Raw genomic sequence first — 21,904 nt, 5'->3', positions numbered from 1 at the left:
TGTGTACTTTCTTCTCTCGGACACGCCCTCTGCCAGCACAGGCCAGGAGCAGAGGCAGAAGTAGAGTCAGCTGTCTGGCCCAATGCCACCTCTGCTGTCCCCTCTCCCACATGAGACCCTAGCCTCACCATCCAGAAGGGTTTCTCTGCACCTGCATCATTCTGTTTCACCTCTAGTCTTGGTTGGTTCTCAGTTGCTATTTTCTTGCCACGCGAGGGTAGCCAGTCACCTCTTTGGTAAAGATTGTTCCTTCAGGACAGGCATCACAGGTTGACAGACTTTCGTGACTGTGTCCCTCAGGAGGAAGAGACCAAACCCCTTCTGTGAGTATGTCCTGAGAAGGACCAGAGAGAACCCCTGAGCTCTGCTTTTCCTATGCGGGGGGGGGGGGGGGAGCTTGAGCAAACACCCAAAGCTACTTCTAGAAACCTTTGAATTCTGCCTCTGCAAGATCCACCTTTTGGCAGACTCCGAATCTCATACTCATTTTCCCCTGCGGTGATCTGTTTTGTTGCTACTGGATCATTCATTGGCTAGCTGTTGCGTGGGCACTGGGGCCTTTCTTCCCCTCTCTGTGAGGTCCAGAACTAGCAGGTGCGGGTAGCGAGGACCAGCCTGTGAAGATGCAGCTCCTGCGCCCCCTGCTGGTCAAGGCCACTCTGTCCAGCAGATCTCACCCAGGCAGGCTAGAGATATTTTCTAAATAGGGTTTCCCACAAAGGCCCACAACACAGGGAGCTGACAGGTCTGTCTGTGGAGATGTGCCGTAAACCTGAGAACTGCTCACGAATCCCTGAAGGACTGAGGCAGCCATTAGTCTGAGGACTGGTCACTTGGCCTTGCAGCCTGAGAAAGCGATTATGGTGGTTTCTATTTGATGCTGGCTGATCTTGGATCCAGCATGATCTTGCTTTCCTACAACCTCCAGGAACCTGACCTTAGCCTCCCTAGACCAATATCAAACAATATTCTGCCGATTTATATTTATACCAGTGTATATACTAGGCTATTTAATATCTCTTAGGACCACAGTTTCAGGGGCATTTGTGAAAGTCTCCTAAGAATTACACTTGGAGGCAGCAGGACAAAATCGTCTCTGGACTTTAAAGGGGGGGGGGCTTTGGCACTGCTTCTTGATGGGGCCAGGGGCCAGCAGGCTCTGTCCCCTGCCTTGCGTCTACCCAGAGTGCACAGTTAAGCAGATCTCACAAGGGGCATAGATATGCCACAATACTGGCTGTAATACTGGCTGTGGAAGAAGGGTATCCTACACAGCAATGGCAAGATTCCTGTCACGTGTAAGCGCGAGGTTCAGGAAGATGAGGTTGACCAGATGCACGAGGAGGCATCCTTGCTGAAGCCACACAGTGGGCGGCTTTTCTACAGGATCGGGGCAGAGGGCATGTCGTCTGTGTAGTGAGTGTACAGAGAAGAGCCAGCTCTGGAGGTTGATGGGTGCAGGGTCCTACCCCCCATCTACTTTTATATTACACTACCCCAGTTTTATATTCAGTCCTGTGTCCTGGGCCCAATGGGCTTGACCTCTGAACTTCCTAAACTGGCCCCCGGGTCTCTGAAGAACAATAAAACTGCAGTGAGCCCATGCTCACTGGAGCCAAGAACTATGAAACATTGCATGCCAAGGTCAACAGTTGTGTTCATTGCCACAAAAATGTCTTTCTCCCTTGTCTCTGGCAGAGAATGTAAGGCCCTGTACCCTAGTCTCCGGAGCTGCCCCCACAACCCACACTAACCTGCAGTGTGGGCAGAAACTCTTGAGTGTCCTGCCTTCGTGTGGCCATGGCTGGGAAGCCAGCTGGAGCCTGCATGCTTGGTGGTTCTGGACCAGGTCCTGATGACTTTGCCTCTTTGAATGTCACCCGAGGGTCTGCTCCGTGCTTGGCTTCTGTACTGGTTGGTGAGATTTGTTCTCGGTCACCTGCTTTGTCGTGGAATTGGTCACTCGCATCTGCTTTTGGGATGATGTAAGATATGCTTGTCCCGAGTCTGCGGTATGGTACCCGTTGATGGCTCACGTGAGTGTGCGTGGGTATGAATGGTGTGGGTCATGCCCACTAGTGAGAGACGCTGAGCTCTTCTGCTTACCGGATCAGCCTGCCTGAATCAGGGTTCCACTTGCACCATCTCCTCTGTGGGTCACAGCCACTATAGCTTTGCTTCCCCAGCCCAAGTTATCAAGAGCTTGGTAATGGATGACATGGGCCACAGGATGTTTTACTGGGCCTGCTTGGGTCTCATACTTGCTTCTCTCTCTCGTGGTCACTCTTAGGTTTGTAGGAAGTTGTCTGTTCTGGAAAGGGACCCTGTGATCTTGGGTGTCTGCAATACCTTCCAGCTAGAGCACATTGCTTTCCTTCATGTTTAAATGCAGATCTGCAGGCTTTGTGTTGAGAAATACAGAGAAATTGGTCTCCTGCCCTGAAACTGCTTTCTAAAAGGTGACTTTGCCGTAGGTACATTTGGAAAAATCTAGAGACATATTTCTTTATCAGACTATGTCTGAGGGAGGATGTGGTGCTGACAAGCGGCCTGAATGCATGGTAGGGTCCCAGGATGAAGAAAACAGTCCCAAGGATACAATGAAAAATGTAAAAGTTCATCCCTAGAAAAAGAGCTTTGCAATGAATTCAGATGATAAAGATCATAGTATCATAGTCCATCCTACCTCTTCACCTTGTCTTCCCTCAAAAGGTTCCTGGTACTCCCCTGGGTGTCCTTGTAGTTTGGCCACTTGGGCCCAGGGAAGTGAGGATCCCATGGCAGGCAGCTGACAGATGATTATTGCTTTGTTTGGCAGGAGATGGTAGAAGGTTTGGTGCCAGCCAAGGCTGAGGATGGGTGCAACATTGGGGAGGAGAGGTGTCTGCTCTTCCCACAGTGTTGTTGTCTCCCTAGGGCAGATAAGGAATGCCAAGTATGTGGCTGCCCCCCACTACCCTTGTCTGTGTGGTCCAGCTCCAAACCAGCATTTGTCCTGCTCTGTTCTTGGCCTCGTGACCTCCTGGAGAGATCTGGGGCTGCTTGGAGGACATTCATGAGAACATTCCATGAAAACATTCCAGAGTTGCCTCCAACACATGGAAAAACCACTGAGGTCTAGGGGATACTGCCTCTCCAGTTTAAATAAGATGTGGGCTTCTGTGGCTGCCTGAGGACAAACAGAGGCAGCTAGGAGCCCTGGGCAGGGCTCTACTTCCTACCTTCTTGGAGTTGTGTTCAACAGTGTTGTTTCTGTCTTCACCATAACTTACAGGATGCTGGGGTTAAAATCAGTGGCTCCTAACTCCTTCCCTTATGAAGAAATAGTAGCTCAGAGACACTGGGCTGCTGTTTCTTGTGTCTCCTGCTGCCCAGGGAGGGTGCAGTTCCCTCGGTTCTGCTTGCAGAGTAGCCTTGAAACAGAAAACCAGACCTTTTCTTTTAAATGGAACGGGGCATTCAAGAGAGGCAATGGAGAGTATAGGGAGAGAAGGGAGAATCTGTATAGGTACCACCCCTACATCCTGGTTGCCAGGGACAGCTTTAAGAAGAGTTCTCTCTGTGGGGGCTGATGCAGAGGTATGTAGGACTGTCTCCATTTGCAGAGAAAGCTGAGGTTCTGCAGCTTGCTGGTGAACCCGGTCCCAGCCCTTGTGAGGAGAGGCTCCTGCCATAGTCCACAGCTGCCTGTCCTGGGACACAAGGATCCCAGGAAAGGCCCGTCCAGCTGTGGGCCTGTGCCATGATGCTCTCAGAGCCCTTTTACCCCAAACGCAGCTCAGTCCTGAGACACGCCCAGGACAGACCGTGACCAACCCAGGGTTAAAAAGGTTTCTGTAAATTTTTATTTTTCCATACTTTAGAATCAGAAAGAAGCATGTGGTAATAAAAATAACAGAATTATTTTCTTCAAATCCACTCAGCTGCAAATTGCCAGCCCTCCAGCCCAACCCTTGCTAGCCAGCTCCCAGCAGGCCAAGGGGCTCTAGGAACAGCCAATGACCTGATTGATACCAGTCCCTTTATGTACATATATATACAAGGCAAAGAAATATCCCAAGAAAAAAAAAAACAGCCCCAAGGGCAGTAGCCCACCTGCTCCAGTGTTGCTGGACCTGCTTGGGAGGAGCCAGTGTGTCCATACCTCCGCTTCCCTTTGCCGTTGGGAAGGTGCAAAGGCCTCTTGTGCATGGGTGCTAGAGCGTGGCATGCTCCACAGGTGGGCAGGAGTGTGAGGTGATGTCACTGTGCTTGTAGGAGGCCTCGTCTAGGTCCAGGGTCTTCTGGTTTACCTCCAGGGTCATGCATCCCCGGTAGAATGCCGTGACAGGTGCAGAAGTCACTGGGACATCTGAGCAGAAATCCAGGGAGTCCCACTTACCATCCTATCTATTGCTATGGCCATCCCTGCCTGCATTCTCTCTGGAGGGCATTTGCTCATGGCACCATCCCTGGGGATACAGATCTGTACAGGCATACAGCATCTTTACCCCTCAACCTCCCAGGCACACATACATATGGTCTGTCTTCACCCCTTAAACTCCCCTCCCAGGCATGCATGCATATTGTTTGTCTGCCTTATGAGTTCCCATGCTTCAGGGCCTCGGGCTCTTTATCTCCCTTGAAGCCTTATTGGTTAAGGAAAAAAAAAAGGTCAGAGCTTGTTTGCTAAAAGTAAAGACTGTGCCTGCAAGAGGACTCAGGCCTCTCTATAGGTATCATCCCTGTTCCCCCTGTGGGTCTGTATAAGGTGGCTGCATCTGGTAGATGTAAGAAGGGCTGGCAGATGCTCTGTCAGCTACGAAGGCTGCAGATCTCTGGTAGCAGTAGCTAGTTACCTGACTCTTGCATCACCTGCTAACCCTCCCCTCTGTGTTTGGTCTCCTGGACTCCCAGGCCACACCTTCCAGTGGGTGACTCAGAGAGAGGACTGAACTAATAAGAGCTCCCACTCCCGTTCCAGCAGAGAAGCCATGGAATATTTCTGATAACTAGAACCTTGTCTCAGTCGTTAGCACAGCCCATGGGTGAAGCAAGTCAGCCATTCCGCCCAGGGGATGCCCATGATAGGGATCAGATGAGAGCGCCCCTACCTGGCAGGCCTCCAACAAAGGTAAGCAGAGTGCCTTGCAGATGCTTCTCGAGGATGTCCAGTCTCTCCTGCAGCTGGGCAGCACTCACTTCACTCTGGCCCTTGGTACCATCCACTTCCAGGGTGGCCTCACCGTCCCGAAGGGAGACCGTGACTACGTGTTCCTGGCTGTCGCACACTTTGATTTCCATCAGTGCCAGGGCAACGTCCTCGACTGCCAGGACCACCAACTGCAGGGGACACCAGCACAGTGCTCAGGGGATATAGAAGTGTAGGGTTACACAGGGTCAGTGTTCCCATTCTGTCCTACTAGCCTCTGGTCTTCATAGGCTGGCCACCTCAACACTACTCCCTTCTTGTAGCTCGCAACCCTGGGTGTGAGGAGGTCTCGGAACCCTAGTACTTTCCTAGACTGGGGCCCAATCTTTGCATGTAAAGCAGGGAACAGCTGAGAGGTGACTGAGGGGGGGATGGCTGAGTGGTTAAGAGTAGTGGCTGCTCTTACAGAGGACGTGGGTTTTCTTCCCAGCAATCCCATAGCTCACAACCATTTTTAACTCCAGTTCTAGTGATCTGCCGCTCTCTCCTGGTCTACACAGGTACACAATGCACATGCGTACAATGCAGGCACAACCTCCATACAAAAACTTCAAAGTCCCTGGGACACTCCTGTTCACCCAGGTCACCCAGCCTGAGCTGACTTAAGGATGTGGCAGGACACATCTGTCATACATAGCTGTGGTCTCAGCACAGGAAAAAGCACACACTCTACCTAGCCTCCCTGGGGTGAACAGGCTGTGCTGGCAGGAGCCTTTGGCTTTTTATCACAAGGCAAGGGTTGGGTTGAGATGCCCAGTGGCATGAAGTCTGGGTCCCCATGGTGGTATGGATCCTGTTACTAGTTAGTGTAAGTAGCCAGCAGAGCTCTATGGGCTGCACAGGTAGGGGATAGAACCCTCCTGTTTGGGACATGAGAGAGAAGTCTTCCTCTCTCTCAACAGCCTCATGTTCTGTAAGAGAATGGGGGTGGGGGGAGGGGAGGTAGCAGAGCCTCACCCAGCATCACTCACCATGATCATCTGGTAAGTTATCACAGCGTATGGTGAGGTTAGTAGAAACTGGAAATCTCACTGTGTAGTGACACTATGGGACTCTTATGACATTGCCACTCCATGTGTGGGACACCCTACACCTATGGTCCAGCAGTAGCTCACAGGAAGGTTGCAGACCCTGGCTGCACCACCAGCCACCTTGGCCAGTGTAGTTTCATTTCACAGTCATGCCCACGTGACTGTACTGCAGCCTTGGCTCCAAAGTCAGAGGGCATTACCCAGCTGTGTGTACGCAGACCTGGGTAGATATCTGTGTCTGGGAAGGAGTCTCCAGGGCAGGGAAAGGCTCAACGTGTCAATATCCCAGAGAGTGGGCAGGGCCGTGGGACTTTTCCTTGATGGGGAAGAATGGGGGTCAAACAGGGTTTTCGGAGGCCAGGGTATCCCAGGCTAACCTGGCCCCATATTCTAGCTGCTGCTGTAGCTCCATTTAATCCTACCTGCTTCTTGAGCTTCTTTGTAGAGTGGTAGTCGACCAGGGCCACAGAGAGGGGGACGACGTGGTTGTCACCCACCAGGGCTAGCAGCACCCCCGTGTCAGTGGCAGGGCGGATCCGAGCCACAACTTCTACTTTCCAGGTGGTTTCCGTGCCGACGTCCAGTGACGTCCGGGCTGCGATGAAAGCGGCACATTACAAGGCAATACAAGCAGGAGAGAGGCGAGAGTGAGAACAGCGAGTGGCAACTCAGACCGGAGCGCCACAAGCGACAGCTCTGCACACCCTGGGAGGGGACCTCCTGGTAAAGGCAGGTGGGGGAGGATGCGACAAGGCTGTACCTCTAAGACCCGCCAGTGTCTCAACAGACAGCACGCGGAAAGGAAAGGAGAAGCTCGCTAGCACTGGATGTAGACTATCAACTCTGGGGCACTGGGGGTGGCTACTCCCTACTCCGAAGTACCCTGCTGGTTGATGCCCTCCAGGTAACAAAGACCTATCCAGGGAGCCACAAGGCCAGCACCAAGGGCCATCCACTGCCTTGCTTCACCTCTGCCGAGTTCACGAAGCACCTACCGCAGCTCCAGGCCATGGGCTGCCTTCCTTCTGCCAGCTCCAGGAGACTCTGAAGCGTGCAAAGTGGGCATAAACTTACGAGGCCATGCCGGCGAAGAGATGTGAGATACATGGCTCCAGCAAGCCCTACGTGTGTCTGCACTCTGGGTGGCATGGCTTGGCATTCCAGAGCCTCATGGCATGAACTCATCCCCACGCAATACACGTGGATGCTGCATGTTTAAGACACAGCTAGGTGACTCTTCATGTCATCTGCATCTTAAGTTTGCACTAAAGTGGACAGGTGGGTTCTGGTTCTTCCAGGGCAAAGAGCCTGTATTCCTCACCACGTGGGAACCGTTCACCAACTGAGAGCCAGAAGAGATCATAATATTTAAGTCTGTCTCCCATGAAGAACACCAAGGCTAGAAAGAGCTGCTGGGAGCCAATCAAGTAGGTCAGCCTCACTATGGTGTGTCGGAGGCTCCCAGGCTGACCTATTCTCCCCCACCCCACCCCCCAATCGATCAGACCACTTCCTCTAGCCTCTCTAGCTGACATGTATAGGGGTTAATTCTCAATAGTTTGTTGAGTATATGAACACAGATTGCAACAATAATAAACACTTTGGTGTGATGGAAGGGGCCAAGTGTACACTCTGCCTTGTTGGTGTCTGACAAAGGAAACCGGACCCTGCCTGTTTGGTGAGTTTTCTCAGCATGGTGACTCAATGACCCTCAATGGCTGTTACAGTTTAAGAAATTATGGCTTCTGCTTTAAAGCGGCCTAAGTCCTGAGTGTACAACCTTCTGCTTCCTGGGTCATCCCTAGCAACTGGTAGCTGTAGATTCCATGTATCCTCCCTCCTCTACTCTGTGCCCGAGAAGCACAGCAGAACACACCTTTGCCAGACCCCTTCCTGCTTTCTCTCCATCTGGGCCCGAGTGCCTGCTGCAGGGCCCCTTCCAAGGGTGATAAAGATGGGCCTTCCTGTCTTCATGCTCTTTCCGTCTCTAATCCTCCTCTGATTGTGAAGCCTCATGAAGCCAGCGAAGGCCTGGCACACGTCTGAGAATTGCTGCATGCGTTCGGACACGTCCAGTGCTGACCTTTTGGGTTTTCTTCCAGGTAACCCCCTCCCCCTGGGCCTGCCCATCCTACCACTTTCTAGCCATTGGGCCATGGCCAACTCTATGTGCAGTTCAGATACTTGTCCTGGGAGCTGGGCCTTGCCTTCCCCGCTAAGCCCTGTCCCAGCTTGTGGGTTAACAGGCTTGTCACTGTGGTAGGAACCAGTCAGATGGATGCTCACACTTCAGCAGAGCTGCCTGGAAGTCCCACCACAGCTGGCCCCAGGCAGGGCGCTACCCACTTACTGTAGTTGAGGCTGAAGAAGGCAAATGCATTCCCAGGGAAGAAGGAGCCCCTCTCGGTCACAGAGAAACACTGCATTTTTGTGTTTGCCTTCACCGTTTCCTGGATGGCGCTGTCTTCCCCATTCAGCCAGTTCCAGCTCCTCATGCACCCGTCCAGGCGAGGGTTAATCTGGAAAAACAGGTAACTCCTGGTGACTTCCTGAGCCAGGACACCATAATGGCAGGCTGGAGCAGGAAGATCGAAAGCCTGGCGCTACAGGACCTGCTGGCAGGGCCCTCTGGCTTACGTACGTGTAAATAAATCTATAATGTAAAAATAGAGGGAGGGTTCCTCCCCCATCCCCACAAAAGATTTCTTCACTTTTCAAAGACTTTGGGACACCTGTATCCATGCAGAATGAGAACCGTGTGGCAGTGAGGCAGCCACCTGCTTTGTCTGCCGTGTCTCCTCATTGTAGGGAGAGGGACAAGGTACCTGCCAGTGGACTGCGCAGGTCGGGCATTTTACTGTGGCTATACTTTCCCCTTACTCGGGGCTACAAAGCAAAGCTAGAAAGGCCAGGCCACAGATGCCAGCCCCAGACTGACCATATACGCACTGTGTGCAGACTGTTATATAACCCAATCAGGCCACCCTTAGGACTGTACACTCACTGTGTGTGGGCTGTTATATAACCAAATCAGGTCACCCTCGTGACTATACACTCAGTGTGTGCAGGCTGTTATATAACCAAATCAGGTCACTCTCGTGACTGTACACTCACTGTGTGTGGGCTGTTATATAACCCAATCAGGCCACCCTTATGACTGTACACTCAGTGTGTGTGTGTGTGTGTGCAGGCTGTTATATAACCCAATCAGGTCACCCTCGTGACTGTACACTCAGTGTGTGTGCATGTGCAAAAGCTGTTATATAATCCAATCAGGGCACCCTCATGACTATATACTCACTATGTGTAGGCTGTTATATAATCAAATCAGATCTCACTTATGATTGTACACTCACTGTGTGTGTGTGTGTGTGTGTGTGTAAAAGCTGTTATATAATCAGATCAGGTCTCCCTCATGACCACACACTCACTGTGTGCAGACTGTTAAATAATCAAACCAGGCCACCCCATCTTCTGTGTTGAAGAGCTGCAACCATGCATTTGCTGTCATCCCTTTGGGACTCTTCCTGAGGTGGTGACTCGATCACCTACCAGACAGATTTTCCATCTGCACTGGATGTTGCCACTCATAAAACAAGGGTTCTGACCAGTGAGCTAGAGACAGATGAGGTTACAAAGGCCAGGTGTGGTGTAGGCAGAAAAAAGCCAGGACTTTGACAAGTGACCCCCCCCCCAAAAAAAAAGCCTCTCCCACAGGAAATCTAAAGTGTCTTGAGACACGTCCAAGAAGTTGACCGTTACTGATGGACCATGATGGCTGCCAGCAGGACCCCTCGTGACTGTTAGACTTAGGCTCAGCTGGAGGACAAGCCCCTCTGGGCACAGCCAAGCCAGAGCTGGCTGCAGACCCCTCCATGGTCAGGGCTGGACTTACAGGCTGGACGAGGTCGTTCTCCTTGAAGGGAATGCCGCCCACGGTGAGATTCAGGTGATAGAGGCCTCGCTCCAGCTGGAACAGCTCCCCGGCCACTGCGATCTTCATCACAGCGTCTTTGTTGACCTTGATTACCAGGTTGCGTTCCAGCTCCTCAACAGAGATCTGAGGAGGGTCAGGCAGGGAGATCAGGTGGATCGTCATTCTGGAAGGCCCCCAGAGCATATCGTGTGGGTCAAATGCGCCACACCTCAGGGTAGGCATCCCATATTATTTATGTCTCACAGCCCAACCCACAAGCCCAAGACACTTGGGCCCAAGACACTTGACCTCAGTGGGGGACAGGCTATGCTACCAGTGTTTAGAAGCCTGACCCATGAGACCATGCCCATGTCTCCTGGGCTTGTCAAGGGCACTGGATCTCAGGTGAAACAATATCCAAGATGTCCAGGAAGAGCCTGACCTCACAAGACCACACTCATATCACCTGGGTCCAGGAGGAACTAAGCCTTGTTGGAGGCCAGACTTACTCTCACCTCTGTGGATTCTCCCCACACCCTTCCTGGCTCAGAGTCACTACTGTAGCTCCCCTTGTGAACTCTCAGGTCAGGGTTCAAAATGGAGACAAGACCTAGCATGCGAAGAGGGCTAGCCTCCCCCCCCCCCCCCCTGTTTTAGATTAAAATCCAAAGAACCAGAAGAGAATCACTGAAGGGTCCTACTGATGCTCATGCTGGGTTAAAAGAACTAGAGAGAACTAGAGAGCCTTGTCTGCTGCGGCATGAGCCTCACAGGTCACTGCAGCCTGACAGTCTAGGGTGTTCTACGACAGAGGAAGCATAGTAACCACAACCAACTTGACTTGGGTAGACTGAGATAAGATCTCGCTCGCTCATCCGCAGATGACACTGGACACTGGACTGGCATGGAGTGCTGCCCCCAGTGGCCTGTGTGTCAGGGACTTCCAGGCTCCAAAGTGGACTCTGAATCCAGTCAACTGCTGGGTCAGAGCCAGACTGAAGCCTGGCTCGCTCCATGTTTGACCTCTTCTCACATGTGATACAAACACAGTGTCAGATAACAGCCCAGTGAAGCTTTGTGGAGACAATAGTCGCACCCCAGGTCCCAGGTACTACATCACAGACTATACTGTGAAGGGTGCCACGACCCTCACAGCCCGCCTGTCTGCTTCCCTGGCCTGGCAGCCCAGCAGGCCGGCACAGCTAGCTGTGGCTAGGTGCCCATAATGGTCCAAGGGGAATGGGATTGTTATTGTGAGAGAACCATTGCTCCCTGCACATGCCTCCCCTGGCTTCCCGGTGTCTCCAGAAGAAACCCCAACATTTCCTCAGTCCAGCCTAGGCCTGGAGGTCAGTTCACTCTGGGTCTCCCATTGGTGTGTCTGCCCAACTTCCAGCCTAAAAGAGACCCCACAACCACCCTCTGTCTGTGGCCTATGCAACCTCTTGCCTCTACAGCCTATGCAAGCTCTCTGCTACTCACAAGGTCCCCTAGGTTCTAATGCCTGCCTCCTTTGGTCATCCTTGACCCTGAAATATCCCATCAGCCAGTGATCTATGTCATGGCTCCGCATGCCAGTGCTGTGGTTGGAAGAAATACATATTTCAAAATTTTCTAAACTCCTAACAGTTTGTGTCTAGGATGGAGCGCTATTGAAGAACAAGTTCCTCAGAAACCACACTTGGGGAAGCCTCAAAGCCTGTATGGGAATGTACATTAGACAGGGTGTGGTCTCTGGCTTCCGGAACAGCAGGATCCTTTTCAGCTGAGCTGTAGGCATACTTAGGGCCTTCCTGCATCTGTGTCAGAAGAGCAGAGTTATGAATGGCTGGGCAGGCAGCATTGAAAGGGGCAGAACTTGGCCTCTCAGGCTGCTCTGTTACTGAGCCATGAGTTCAGGGTATGTGAGCTGCCACCTAGATAGTAGTTTGTCACAGTCCCAGGCAGCAGTCCTGCCTGGGTCCTAGCCCAGGCTTGTCCCCATGGCTATGTGGAGGGCACCCTCTCCTGAGGCTGCTTCTTTCCTTGTGGACCCTCCCGTGCTGCTAGAGTCCCTGATCCTTCTAAGCCAGGACGAACAGACGGCACCTGGTAGCTGGAGAAATGGCAGGGGTCCATATTTGTCTGTAAAGCAGTGTGGGGATTTCTCGTTTTGTCTTCACTGCTAAGGGAAAACCCAAGTCTTTCTGCTTTTTGGGGTTTTTTTTTGGGGGGGGTCAAACATTAATTCCCAAGTCTGTTTTATTGCCTGGGGTATAGGAGGTCATTGTTCATTACCCCAACTCCAGTGGGGAAAGCAGCCAGAGCTGAGAGAAGACTCCCCTGTGGTCAGACGGGTAGAGGACCCTGCTCTCAGTGGCTCGGGTTCACGGGTGGTTTGTACTGGTTGTCTATCCCCTGGGGTGTCCTACAATGTGTGCACACCCTCATGTAGTTATTCTAGTGTCTTCTGGGCCAACGCCACATGGCTCTCACGGGAAAGCCATACTCAGCCAATGAAGCAGCAGCTCTGGATACCACAGGCTACATCCAACACCAAATGCGAGGGCTAGCCTCAGCTTTCCGCGTACCGTCTGCCACATGCCGTGGTTGATGATTGGCCCGCTGCTGGTGATGCGCCCAACCCCATTATACCGCAGCTGCAACTCAAGCCGCCCAGCCCGTAGGCCCAGGACAATCCAGGTGCTATCCGAACGGCCTCCAGCAAAGAAGAGGACTCCTTCCGGGTCAAACGTTCGGAAGTCAAACTCGGCCAGCAGCCTGTAAACAGACCCAAGACATAAAGTGGGGTACAGAACAGGCGCAGGGCTGCCTAGTCCCAGGGCCTTGACCCTGTGACGCTTTCCAGGACATTGGGAGCTGGTTCACAGAGATCTTGAAAACGAGGAGCCCTGGACCAGCCTTCTCACCTGGGTTCTGCTGTCCTGTGTGCCTGGCTCTCACCTGGTGGGTTGAAGCCTCTTGAAGCGTAGTCTGATAACCGGGGTGCCGCTGAACATGCGGCCGAGGTACAAGGACTTCACGCTCTTGGCCATAGTGAAGGGCACACATGGTAAGATGTCCTGCCATGAGAGGAATGGGTTGGGGGCGGGGAAGCCCTGTGGCTGCCTTTTAAACAGCTTTCAGGTTCTGGTCATACTGAGGAGATTCTCTGACCTTCCAGGTTGCCAGGGTTAGCCCATCCCTGGAAATCCCAGAGTCCATATGACCCATCCCACGTTGGTGCCCTAGGCAGAGAGGCCCAGGGTTCTGAATTCTGCCACCTGCTTTTTTCTCGCCTGTTCTTATTTGCTAGTGGTGTTCAAATTATGAAATGCTTCAAACTCATTTTATGAGTACAGAGACTCATAAAAATTCATTTTTAGTACACTATCAACAAAATGAACAGAACGAAGGCCTTGAAGAATATGGTTCAAGAAGCTTCCCTGATTTATGCTGTGGGCTTTCCCACTGACCAGAGAGAGGATGGAATTAAAACAGGTTAAGCTGGCTTCCAGGGGAGATGAGGGAACAGGAAGGTCCTGCATTGTCACCCTGGCCAGCAGGGAGCCTGAGGCAGAGCCCATGTAGGTCCTGGTCCCCTAGCCCCTCAGGAAGGTACTAGCTCATGCAGCAGGAGTCTCACAAAGTACCTAGAGGACTTGGGATTCAGGCTTGTAATAGAGAAATGCTTCCCCTGCTTCCCAGGCCTGTGGCTTGCAAAGTCATCAATAGTGCGTGGTCACTTGCAGCTGTTTTCCAGAAAATGCCATCAATGCACAACTTCCCTGCAGTTTATTTAGCTTGATACAGAGCCCTGAGTGAATGGGGTGTGTGCATGCATGTGTGTGTGCACCGTATATATCCTGGTGTGAACACATCACACCTTTGGGTCTATACCAGCAGGCTACGTGGCTGAGAGTGGAGAGTTGCTAGGGAGATTTCATCAACACCACCAAACAGAGGTTTGGCTAGCTATGTAGTCCCGAGAGCCTGTAGGAGTTTTCAGTCAACCGCAACCTGACAGTAGCAAAGGGTCCTATACAAAGCACAGCACTGGGGCTCTGCGAGGCCATCTAGTGGACACTAAGGTCACCTACCTCACAAGTATCCATGTCTGGGGACAGCTTTAGGCCCCCTCGCCCATCACAATGGCAGGTGTAGCTGCCTGGGGAGTTGACACAGGTTTGCTCACAGCGCCCCTGCTGGCACTCGTCCACATCTGCAGGTAAAGGGACTCATGGTAGACAAGGGGAAGGCTCCCCACACTCAGCAACCCCCCTCTTCCCAGAGACATGCTGTAGACATCATTGCTCAGCCTGCTACCTCAGAGGCCTGTCTCTTAGATCCTGCTTCCTAGAGAGAAACGAAGAGCTGAAGATGGTCAAGGACTGGGCTCAGACTGACCGACCAGGGATGGTGGGACCAAGAGTGTCTGCGTGGGTTGTGGAGCATGGGGCAGGGCAGGCCACTCCTTAGCTCTATGCTCCCTTCCCTGGGCTCCCATAGCTATCTCTCAGAGTCTCTTGTAACTCCCAGAAAGGTGTGACTATAGGAAGAGACGGTCTCTGCCCTCAGGACGTGGTGAGCCTCCAAAGTGAGAGAATAAGTCAGTCACTCCCCATCTACTGCGGGCACACAGAGGTTGGGAAGAAGCCCAAGTCTACTAAGGAATTCGGGATCTTTGCTCACACTGCTGACGTCTGGAGAAAGGAAAACACGCAGGTGTGTTTACACGGTACAGAGTATGCACTGGAACACACACATGTTTCAGAGCACTCTGTGTGAGCATACACATACGGACACAATGGGGCCAGCAGAAAGTGATGAGACAGGACTGACTTGAGGGGTCATCTTCAACGAAGGTACACGGAGACTGCCAGGAGGTCCTGAGATTTTTTCCAAGTCTCATGTGTGTACAATAGACTTCCTGGAATGCTGGACCACTGGTTGCCAGCCTTAGAGCAAAGCAGCCCACATCCAGGCAGTGACCCATGTGTCTCCTAGGCTAAGGGTCAAAGAAGTAACCTGGGTGGTGCAGCATGGGTACCTTGGCAGGTCTTCTCCTGGGAGCTGTAGGTGTATCCCTTGTCACAGAGGCAGGAGTAGGAGCCCGGCAGGTTCTTGCAGCGTGCATCCCCACAGGTGTTCGAGTTTGCGCACTCATCTATATCTGTAAGCAAAGCCAGCCAGGACAAGCTGTACCCATCAGTCTGGGACAGTGGCCGTGGCCTCTGCGGATAAAGGGCGAGAACAGCCCCAGACAGGAGGACGAAGGCACGATGCCTTCGCCGTGCGTGCCAAGTCATGGTGGGTCCAGGGACCACATGCTGCTCACCCACATTGGGGACACTGTAGACTTCGTTGCTTGGGATCCACAAAGTAAGGCAGGTCACCTCGACCTGCTACTAAAGTGTGGGGGCTGTGTCCCTTGGTCAGGCCAGGGACAAGAGCCACAAGGAGAGGGCCTCTGTTCCTGGAATAAGGGCATAGGAGGGGAGGCCTAGACAGTCCTATATCCATATCCTATATATTTCACCTATGAGGACACCCACACAATTACACCTTCTGAGAATATTCTTTGGATTGTCAGACGTGAATGCTGAGGTAATGAAAATAAACCCCCCCCCCCCCGCCCCAATTTGTCTCATCCGATTCGTGCTCAGACCATGAGCTGACTCCTGAATCTCACCCTGCTCCACCCCACACACAGCTGTTCGGATCATCCACACAGGCAGTTGTGGCCCAGCCCCAGTGAGTCTCAGTTACTCAGGGACACTCTGGGTACATCTGTGTTGGAGCACAGCTCAGGAGGAAGAGGTGGCAGATGCACTTCTGAGATTTGTTGGGTGTCCTCAGGCTCCCTGCTCTGGGCTGAGTAGAAACAGGACCACACACAGTAAGGAGGGCCCAGCTGCTTCCATGTTCTTGGGAACAGGGTAGAGGGAGTCTGTGCTGGGAGGGTCTGGAAGGTATGGTAGGTGCTCAGAGGTAATGGGGCCTGCTACCTTGCCGAGGTCCCTGCAGTCAGTTGCGGAGATCTAGGCCTTGTGACCACACAGGCTGTCTTGCCAGCTCTGTGGCCTGGAATGTACTTGGGAACACTAGTGTGGATGGGCATTCCTTCCCAGTCCTCACCCTTGCTCTCACGGGGACTCATGTCCATGATGCTGGACTGGACCATCTCCAAAGGATGCTATTCCCCTCCCAGGATAGGGAGGCAGGTGATGCTGGACTGAACCATCTCCAAAGGATGCTGTTCCCTTCCCAGGATAGGGAGGCAGGTAATGCTGGACTGGACCATCTCTAAAGGATGCTATTCCCTTCCCAGGATATAGGGAGGCAGGTGATGCTGGACTGGACCATCTCCAAAAGATGCTATTCCCTTCCCAGGATAGGGAGGCAGGTGAGGTGCAATGGCTCAGTCAGCGACTTACCTTGGCAGTTCCTGCCGTCCGAGGCAAGCGAGAAGCCGCTGTGGCAGGCACACTGGAAACTTCCTGGCTTGTTCTGGCAGACCTGGCTGCAGCCCCCGTTCTTCTGGCCACACTCATTGACATCTGGACACGAAGAAAGAGTGAGGGGCTCCTACCTGGACACTTCCCTGCTGGCCTCATGTAGATAAGGTAGACAGAGTGAGGGCCAGAGAGCTGTGAACTGCAGCTGGTGGGGACAGCCACAGACTCAACTCTGAAGGTCTCTAGGTGACAAGGGACAGGGAGAAGGACAAAATGGACCTACTAATCAGTGCTTAGTAGTCACGAGACCTACACACAGCCTGGTCTGGTACCCTGAACAAAACTATCCAGATGACCTGTGGGTGCAGCTAGGCTGCCCTGGGTGAAGGGCTTGGCAGGTTCTGTTATCCTGTTTGTAGCTTTATCTAACACCTCGCCCTCACCTGAGTAAATCAAGGTAGGGCTCTTTAGCTGCTAAGACCCACGTGATATTTCCTTCCTTTCAATCCTGGCCCTAAAACAGCTGTCTGGCTGCTTTAACTCTCTAGGAGCCTGCAGCTCCAGTGACCCTCAGAGCTGTTGCCTTCCACCCTGGACCTGCAAAGGGTTCCCAAGAGGTTGTCCATCAGGGCCTTATCCCAGGACAGGCTATAGGAATGACTGAGCTCCCAGGCAAGGGTAGGGGGTGAGGAAAGGGTGAGGCAGAGTGTGATTGGGAGGGCGAGGCTGTGAACTCTCACCTTTGTTACAGAGCCGGCCTTCCCAGCCAGCTTTGCATAGGCAGAAGAAGTTGCCCATGAGGTCTTGGCAGAGCTGAGTACCCTTCTTATCACAAGGATTTGGGGTGCATTGGTCAGGCAAGTCTGAGTTGAAGGACACAAACAAAAAGAAAATCACTCAGGGTTTCTCTGTACATCTTACCTCACACAGTTTGTGGTGGTCAGAGCCACTGGTGGGGCTTCAGTGGAGCTCCTTGGGGTTCCAAAGCAGACTAAAGTGTGATGGAAGTCCCCACCTTGGGACAGGAACAAACGTGAGGAACTTTTAAGGCACTGCGACCAGTTCCAGCAATACCACCCAGGTCTACTGGGATGTCTGTCACCGGGCCAGGCAAAGAGGGACTGTCGGCTCAGGCCTCTAGGGAATGGGCCTTCTAGGTCCCCTAGAAGGGCTTGGGCACATTCTCTCCACAGGACACAGAACTGGAGGAGTCCGCTGAATAGGCAGGAGGGCTCTTTAAAGACATTAGTACCGCCAACACACACATCAGTACCAAGGCGATGAGTCAGGTGTGTTGTGGCCAGCTGAACAGGACACACAGGTGGCTGAGCCACACAGCTTCCGCCTTCAGCTTACAGGCTGGCACAATGTTAACTCCCTCCATGCAGTACCTTAGAGCCACAGCTGAGGCCTCCAGATGTAGCCTCGACTATGCCCTGGGTGGGGGTGGGAGAGCTGGATATGTGCCCCAATCTGAAGGTTAGGGGAGTCCCAGAAAGAAGCATTATATCCCGTTCTCAAGGAATCCTTCCAGAGTTTGAACAGATGTGGGCATGGCTCAGAGCATAGGAGGCCTGGTTCCTTCATTCTGCCCCATCTGAAGGATCTACAGTCTGCCTAGATGGGGTGGGGTAGCTATCTACCAACAGCTAGACAGCTCTAGGATGTGGGATTTCCCTCTGTATGCTGTGATTACCGCTAATGAATAAAGAACTGCTTTGAGCCTAGAGCAGAGCAGGGTGGGGTGGAGGAGAGCTAGGCTGGGAGGACTGGACTGAACGCTGGGAGAAGGGAGGGCAGAGTCAGAGAGAAGCCAGGTAGCCCTGCCAGAAGCAGACAGAACTTTAGCAGGTAAGCCACAGCCATGTGGCAATACACAAATTAATAGAAATTGGTTAAATTAATATGTAAGAGTTAGCCAATAAGAAGTTAGAGCTAATGAGCCAAGAAGTGATTTAATTAATACAGTTTCTGTGTGATTATTTTAGTTCTGGGCAGCCAGGACAAACAAGCAGCCTCCTGCTTATAGCTCTAAAGCAGTGATCCTCAACCTTCCTAATGCCGAGACCCTTTAATACAGTTCCTCATGCTATGGTGACCCCAACCATACAATTATTTCTGTTGTTACTTCATAACTATAAGTTTGCTACTGTTACAGATAATATGTAAACGTGTTTCCCAATGGTGTTAGGTGACCCTTGTGGAAGGGTCATAGTTGAAAACTACTATTGGGGTCAGCTCCTGAAACGCTCTCAAGGGTAACGCTTTCCAAGCCTGACCAGTCTCTGCCTGGTGGCCTCCTTGGACTGGCATCCCATCGCTCAGAGGTATTTTGCCACCTCTGTGATGTTCTCCTGGTTCCATCTCCTTGACGTAGGTCTGCCTGAAGACTGGCTCTAGATTTTCACCGTTAGAAGGTACGAAATGGGGCCGACTCCAGACAGCACACCCAGATTGGACGAGGGTAATCACCCTATTTCCCTCCTGTCCTCAGGTGTGGTCACTGCCATCCGGCCACCCAAATCCCAGATCTGCACCAGAGGGCAGGGGTCAGGTGTAGTCCTGCACTCCAAGAGCACAGCCATACATGTATCCCTCAACGCCAGCCCATGCCCATGCTGGCAGGTGATGCTGTTCTCACTCTCCTGGCATCCGATGGGAAGCTCTGGCTTAGGCGGGCCCTCTGAAGTACAGGAAAAGCTGAGACCCAAGAGCTGAGGACCAAGAGGCAGGCCGAGCTATCTCTCCTGGAGGAAGCAGCCGTGAGATTTGTACTGCTCTCTGTTTTTAGCTGGGGAAGAGTCATTTTTGAGTCTCATGACAACTCACATTGCTGGTTTTGATTCTTGGGCATCCCTATTCCGCTTGCTGCCCATATGGGTCTGAAGCCAGCATTTGTTCCTCTTTGATTTACAGAAACGGTGTCAGGACAAGCCAGAAGAGCATTCAGAGTCCCGGCCGATGTCTCCTGGAGGCCGTCCTGGCAGGATGTCAAAAAGGTCTTCCAGGTTACCCTTCTTGGGTTTGCTCCATTCTTGGGGGCCCTCCCCACAGGCCTCTGGTTTCTTACACCTGAACTCTAGACAAAGAGGGTTGTTGCTGCCTGGCAGGGATGGGGAGGACCTGGCATTCAATGAGGCAGGAGCCAACCTCTGGATTTCCCAGATACATTCCTTTGCTCATCCAGGGTTTTCGGGTCAGCCTCATTGCTGGCAGTTTCTACTCTTACGGGGCCAGGCTGGGCTAGGTGCTGAGCCCACAGCAGGCCTGGGAAGCAAGTCTAGGCTTCTCAGGGAAGCTCTGCAATCTAATTTGTTTGCCTTTTTTTCCCCCTGTGGTCTTTCCACGTTTACATCCAAAGTCTGCTGGGTTTGCACAAACCACAGCCAATAACATGCCTGTGAATCTTCAAGTAGTTTTGAGATTCTTGCAGAATAGTTTCTGGCAGATCATTATAAAATGCCATTTTCCCCTTAAGCATGGATAAAGTCAGAGTGGCCTGTATATAAGGAGTCAGGATTGGAGGTCCTCATTGTTCCACAACCGCTGTGCACTCATGAGAGATCGCCTGAAGCCAGGATACAGTGTCCGGCACACTTAAGTGTCCGGTTGGAGGGTTAAATTTATTTCTAAAGCACACACACTAGCAAATCTGGCACGAGGACTGGTTTACTTGGCCAAAAATACCAGCAACCCTTGCAAAATCTGTCCTTAGGCCGAGAGATGGGGCAGTGCCAACTTCCATTGGGGTAATGTTATTTTTAAGAGTCCCCCAACACAAAGCCAACACCACAACCCTTGTCCATCTGTCCCTATAGGAATACCGCCCACCACACGTCATCTCTTTTCCTGTTGGAAATTTACCAAGCCCAGTGTTTGACCCTTGGCAGGTACCCAGAGATCTCTGCAGCGAGAGGGACACATTCCCGAAAGGTGAAAGATGGACAGTTTTGCAGGCACTGTGCAGCCTAGGTAGCTCCTCCCCAGGCAGGCTGTTATGCTTTGAGACAGGGTTTCTCTGTGTGTAGCCCTGGTTGCCCTAGAACTCTCTGTTGACCACACTGGCCTTGAACTCACAGAGATCTGCTGTTATTCTTAACAGTCTTCTTTCCTTGTTTCTTTGTGTGGCTGTAGGTAGAGTATGAAGTGTGAGCTGGCTCTTTAAGGGGCAAGTCAGGACTTGGGCAGCAGTCCTGTCCAATCTAGGCCTTTTGTTCTGGGCCCAGAAAAGAACCCTGAGCCCTGGAAAATCCTGATGACCTGACTCGCCCACCACTGCCTGATGTAATGTATGGGGAGCAACCTTCCTGGCAACATGTCTGTCAGACTCCCACTGGACAGGGCAGGGAGCCTGGAAGCCTTTATAAGAAAGGAAAGAAATGGATGCTTTTCCTGGCATCAAGTGATCAGAGTGTAAGCTTAGCCTATGGCTTCTCCCTTGTCACTCTAGCTGCTGCTGGCGTCGTGATCAGCCCCCACGAGGTGAGGTGTAGGTCTCCCAGGAGGCCTGTTTGGTCTAAGGCTTGTCTAAGTCTAGGTCTAAGCTCTTTAGGAAGCTCCAGAATGGGTCCAGCAAGGCTTTCGTTTTAATTTTTTAACAAAAATGGGTATTCAGAGTGTTTAAGCTATGACATACCATAGACATGGGGTAAAGAACCAGATACAAAGGGCAATAGGCTGCCTACCTGGGGGACTTGTGGGCTTGGCTTGTATCCATGTCTTCCCATGGCTCAGTAGAAGGATATGATGGTCATGGGGCACTTTGGTACAGCCACCATGAGTGGCACATGCCCATGGGACCCGTGATGAGCACAGTCGGGCAGAAGGTAGCTATGTGTCAGGGGCTTTGGCAAAGCCTCTGCCCTGAGCAGGCAAGGCATCTGGCAAATGGGTTTAGCATATTTGGCACCAGAAGATACAGGAGGTTTATCATTTAATCAGTTCAGGGACAGGCTCTGGGGGTGGGAACAATCTCATCCTCCTTTTCTAGGTCACCTACCACCACAGGGGGGCTGAATCTCGAGTCCCACCCACAGTGTGTCATTGCAATTCAAAACATCATAAGAGGCTCTGAAGCCACAATATTAGCCACCAACCAACCAAAGCAGTAGCATAACTTCACAGAGCCCAGGGAGCAAAGGTCCCTGGATCAATGCACCAAAAGTCCAGGATCAATGCACCAACCCATCATATGCACCAACAAATTAGAAAGTATAAGGAAAGAAATGGCCATACTTGATATACCAAGTGTCAAGAACCAAGTTAACGAGAGAAGTGCAAAACTAACCTAACAACAAATCGGTGACAAAAGCAAAGAAAAGCTCCTTCA

At 52.1% G+C, this 21,904-nt stretch overlaps 1 protein-coding gene across 1 annotated transcript in view; it reads right to left on the bottom strand.

The window, feature by feature from the left end:
* Positions 1-3,822: 3,822 nt before the first annotated feature.
* Gas6 (growth arrest specific 6) overlaps positions 3,823-21,904 on the bottom strand; it is a 32,187-nt gene continuing 14,105 nt past the window's right edge. Inside the window, exons 5-15 of the mRNA XM_041673893.1 lie at positions 17,316-17,438; positions 16,555-16,677; positions 15,168-15,290; positions 14,218-14,339; positions 13,082-13,200; positions 12,709-12,898; positions 10,118-10,282; positions 8,573-8,741; positions 6,645-6,817; positions 5,094-5,322; positions 3,823-4,351 (exon numbers count right to left, since the gene is read on the bottom strand). Coding sequence (XP_041529827.1) covers positions 4,197-4,351; positions 5,094-5,322; positions 6,645-6,817; positions 8,573-8,741; positions 10,118-10,282; positions 12,709-12,898; positions 13,082-13,200; positions 14,218-14,339; positions 15,168-15,290; positions 16,555-16,677; positions 17,316-17,438 — 1,691 coding nt within the window. The 3' untranslated portion in view covers positions 3,823-4,196. The remainder of the gene's footprint in view (positions 4,352-5,093; positions 5,323-6,644; positions 6,818-8,572; positions 8,742-10,117; positions 10,283-12,708; positions 12,899-13,081; positions 13,201-14,217; positions 14,340-15,167; positions 15,291-16,554; positions 16,678-17,315; positions 17,439-21,904) is intronic.

The sequence above is a fragment of the Microtus oregoni genome, unplaced genomic scaffold (genome assembly GCF_018167655.1).
Source record: "Microtus oregoni isolate MIOR12 unplaced genomic scaffold, Mior012 000024F_ref0000369, whole genome shotgun sequence".
Lineage (NCBI taxonomy): Eukaryota > Metazoa > Chordata > Mammalia > Rodentia > Cricetidae > Microtus > Microtus oregoni.
Note: the sequence above shows the minus strand (reverse complement) of the source record. Positions and strands in the feature narration are given on the sequence as shown.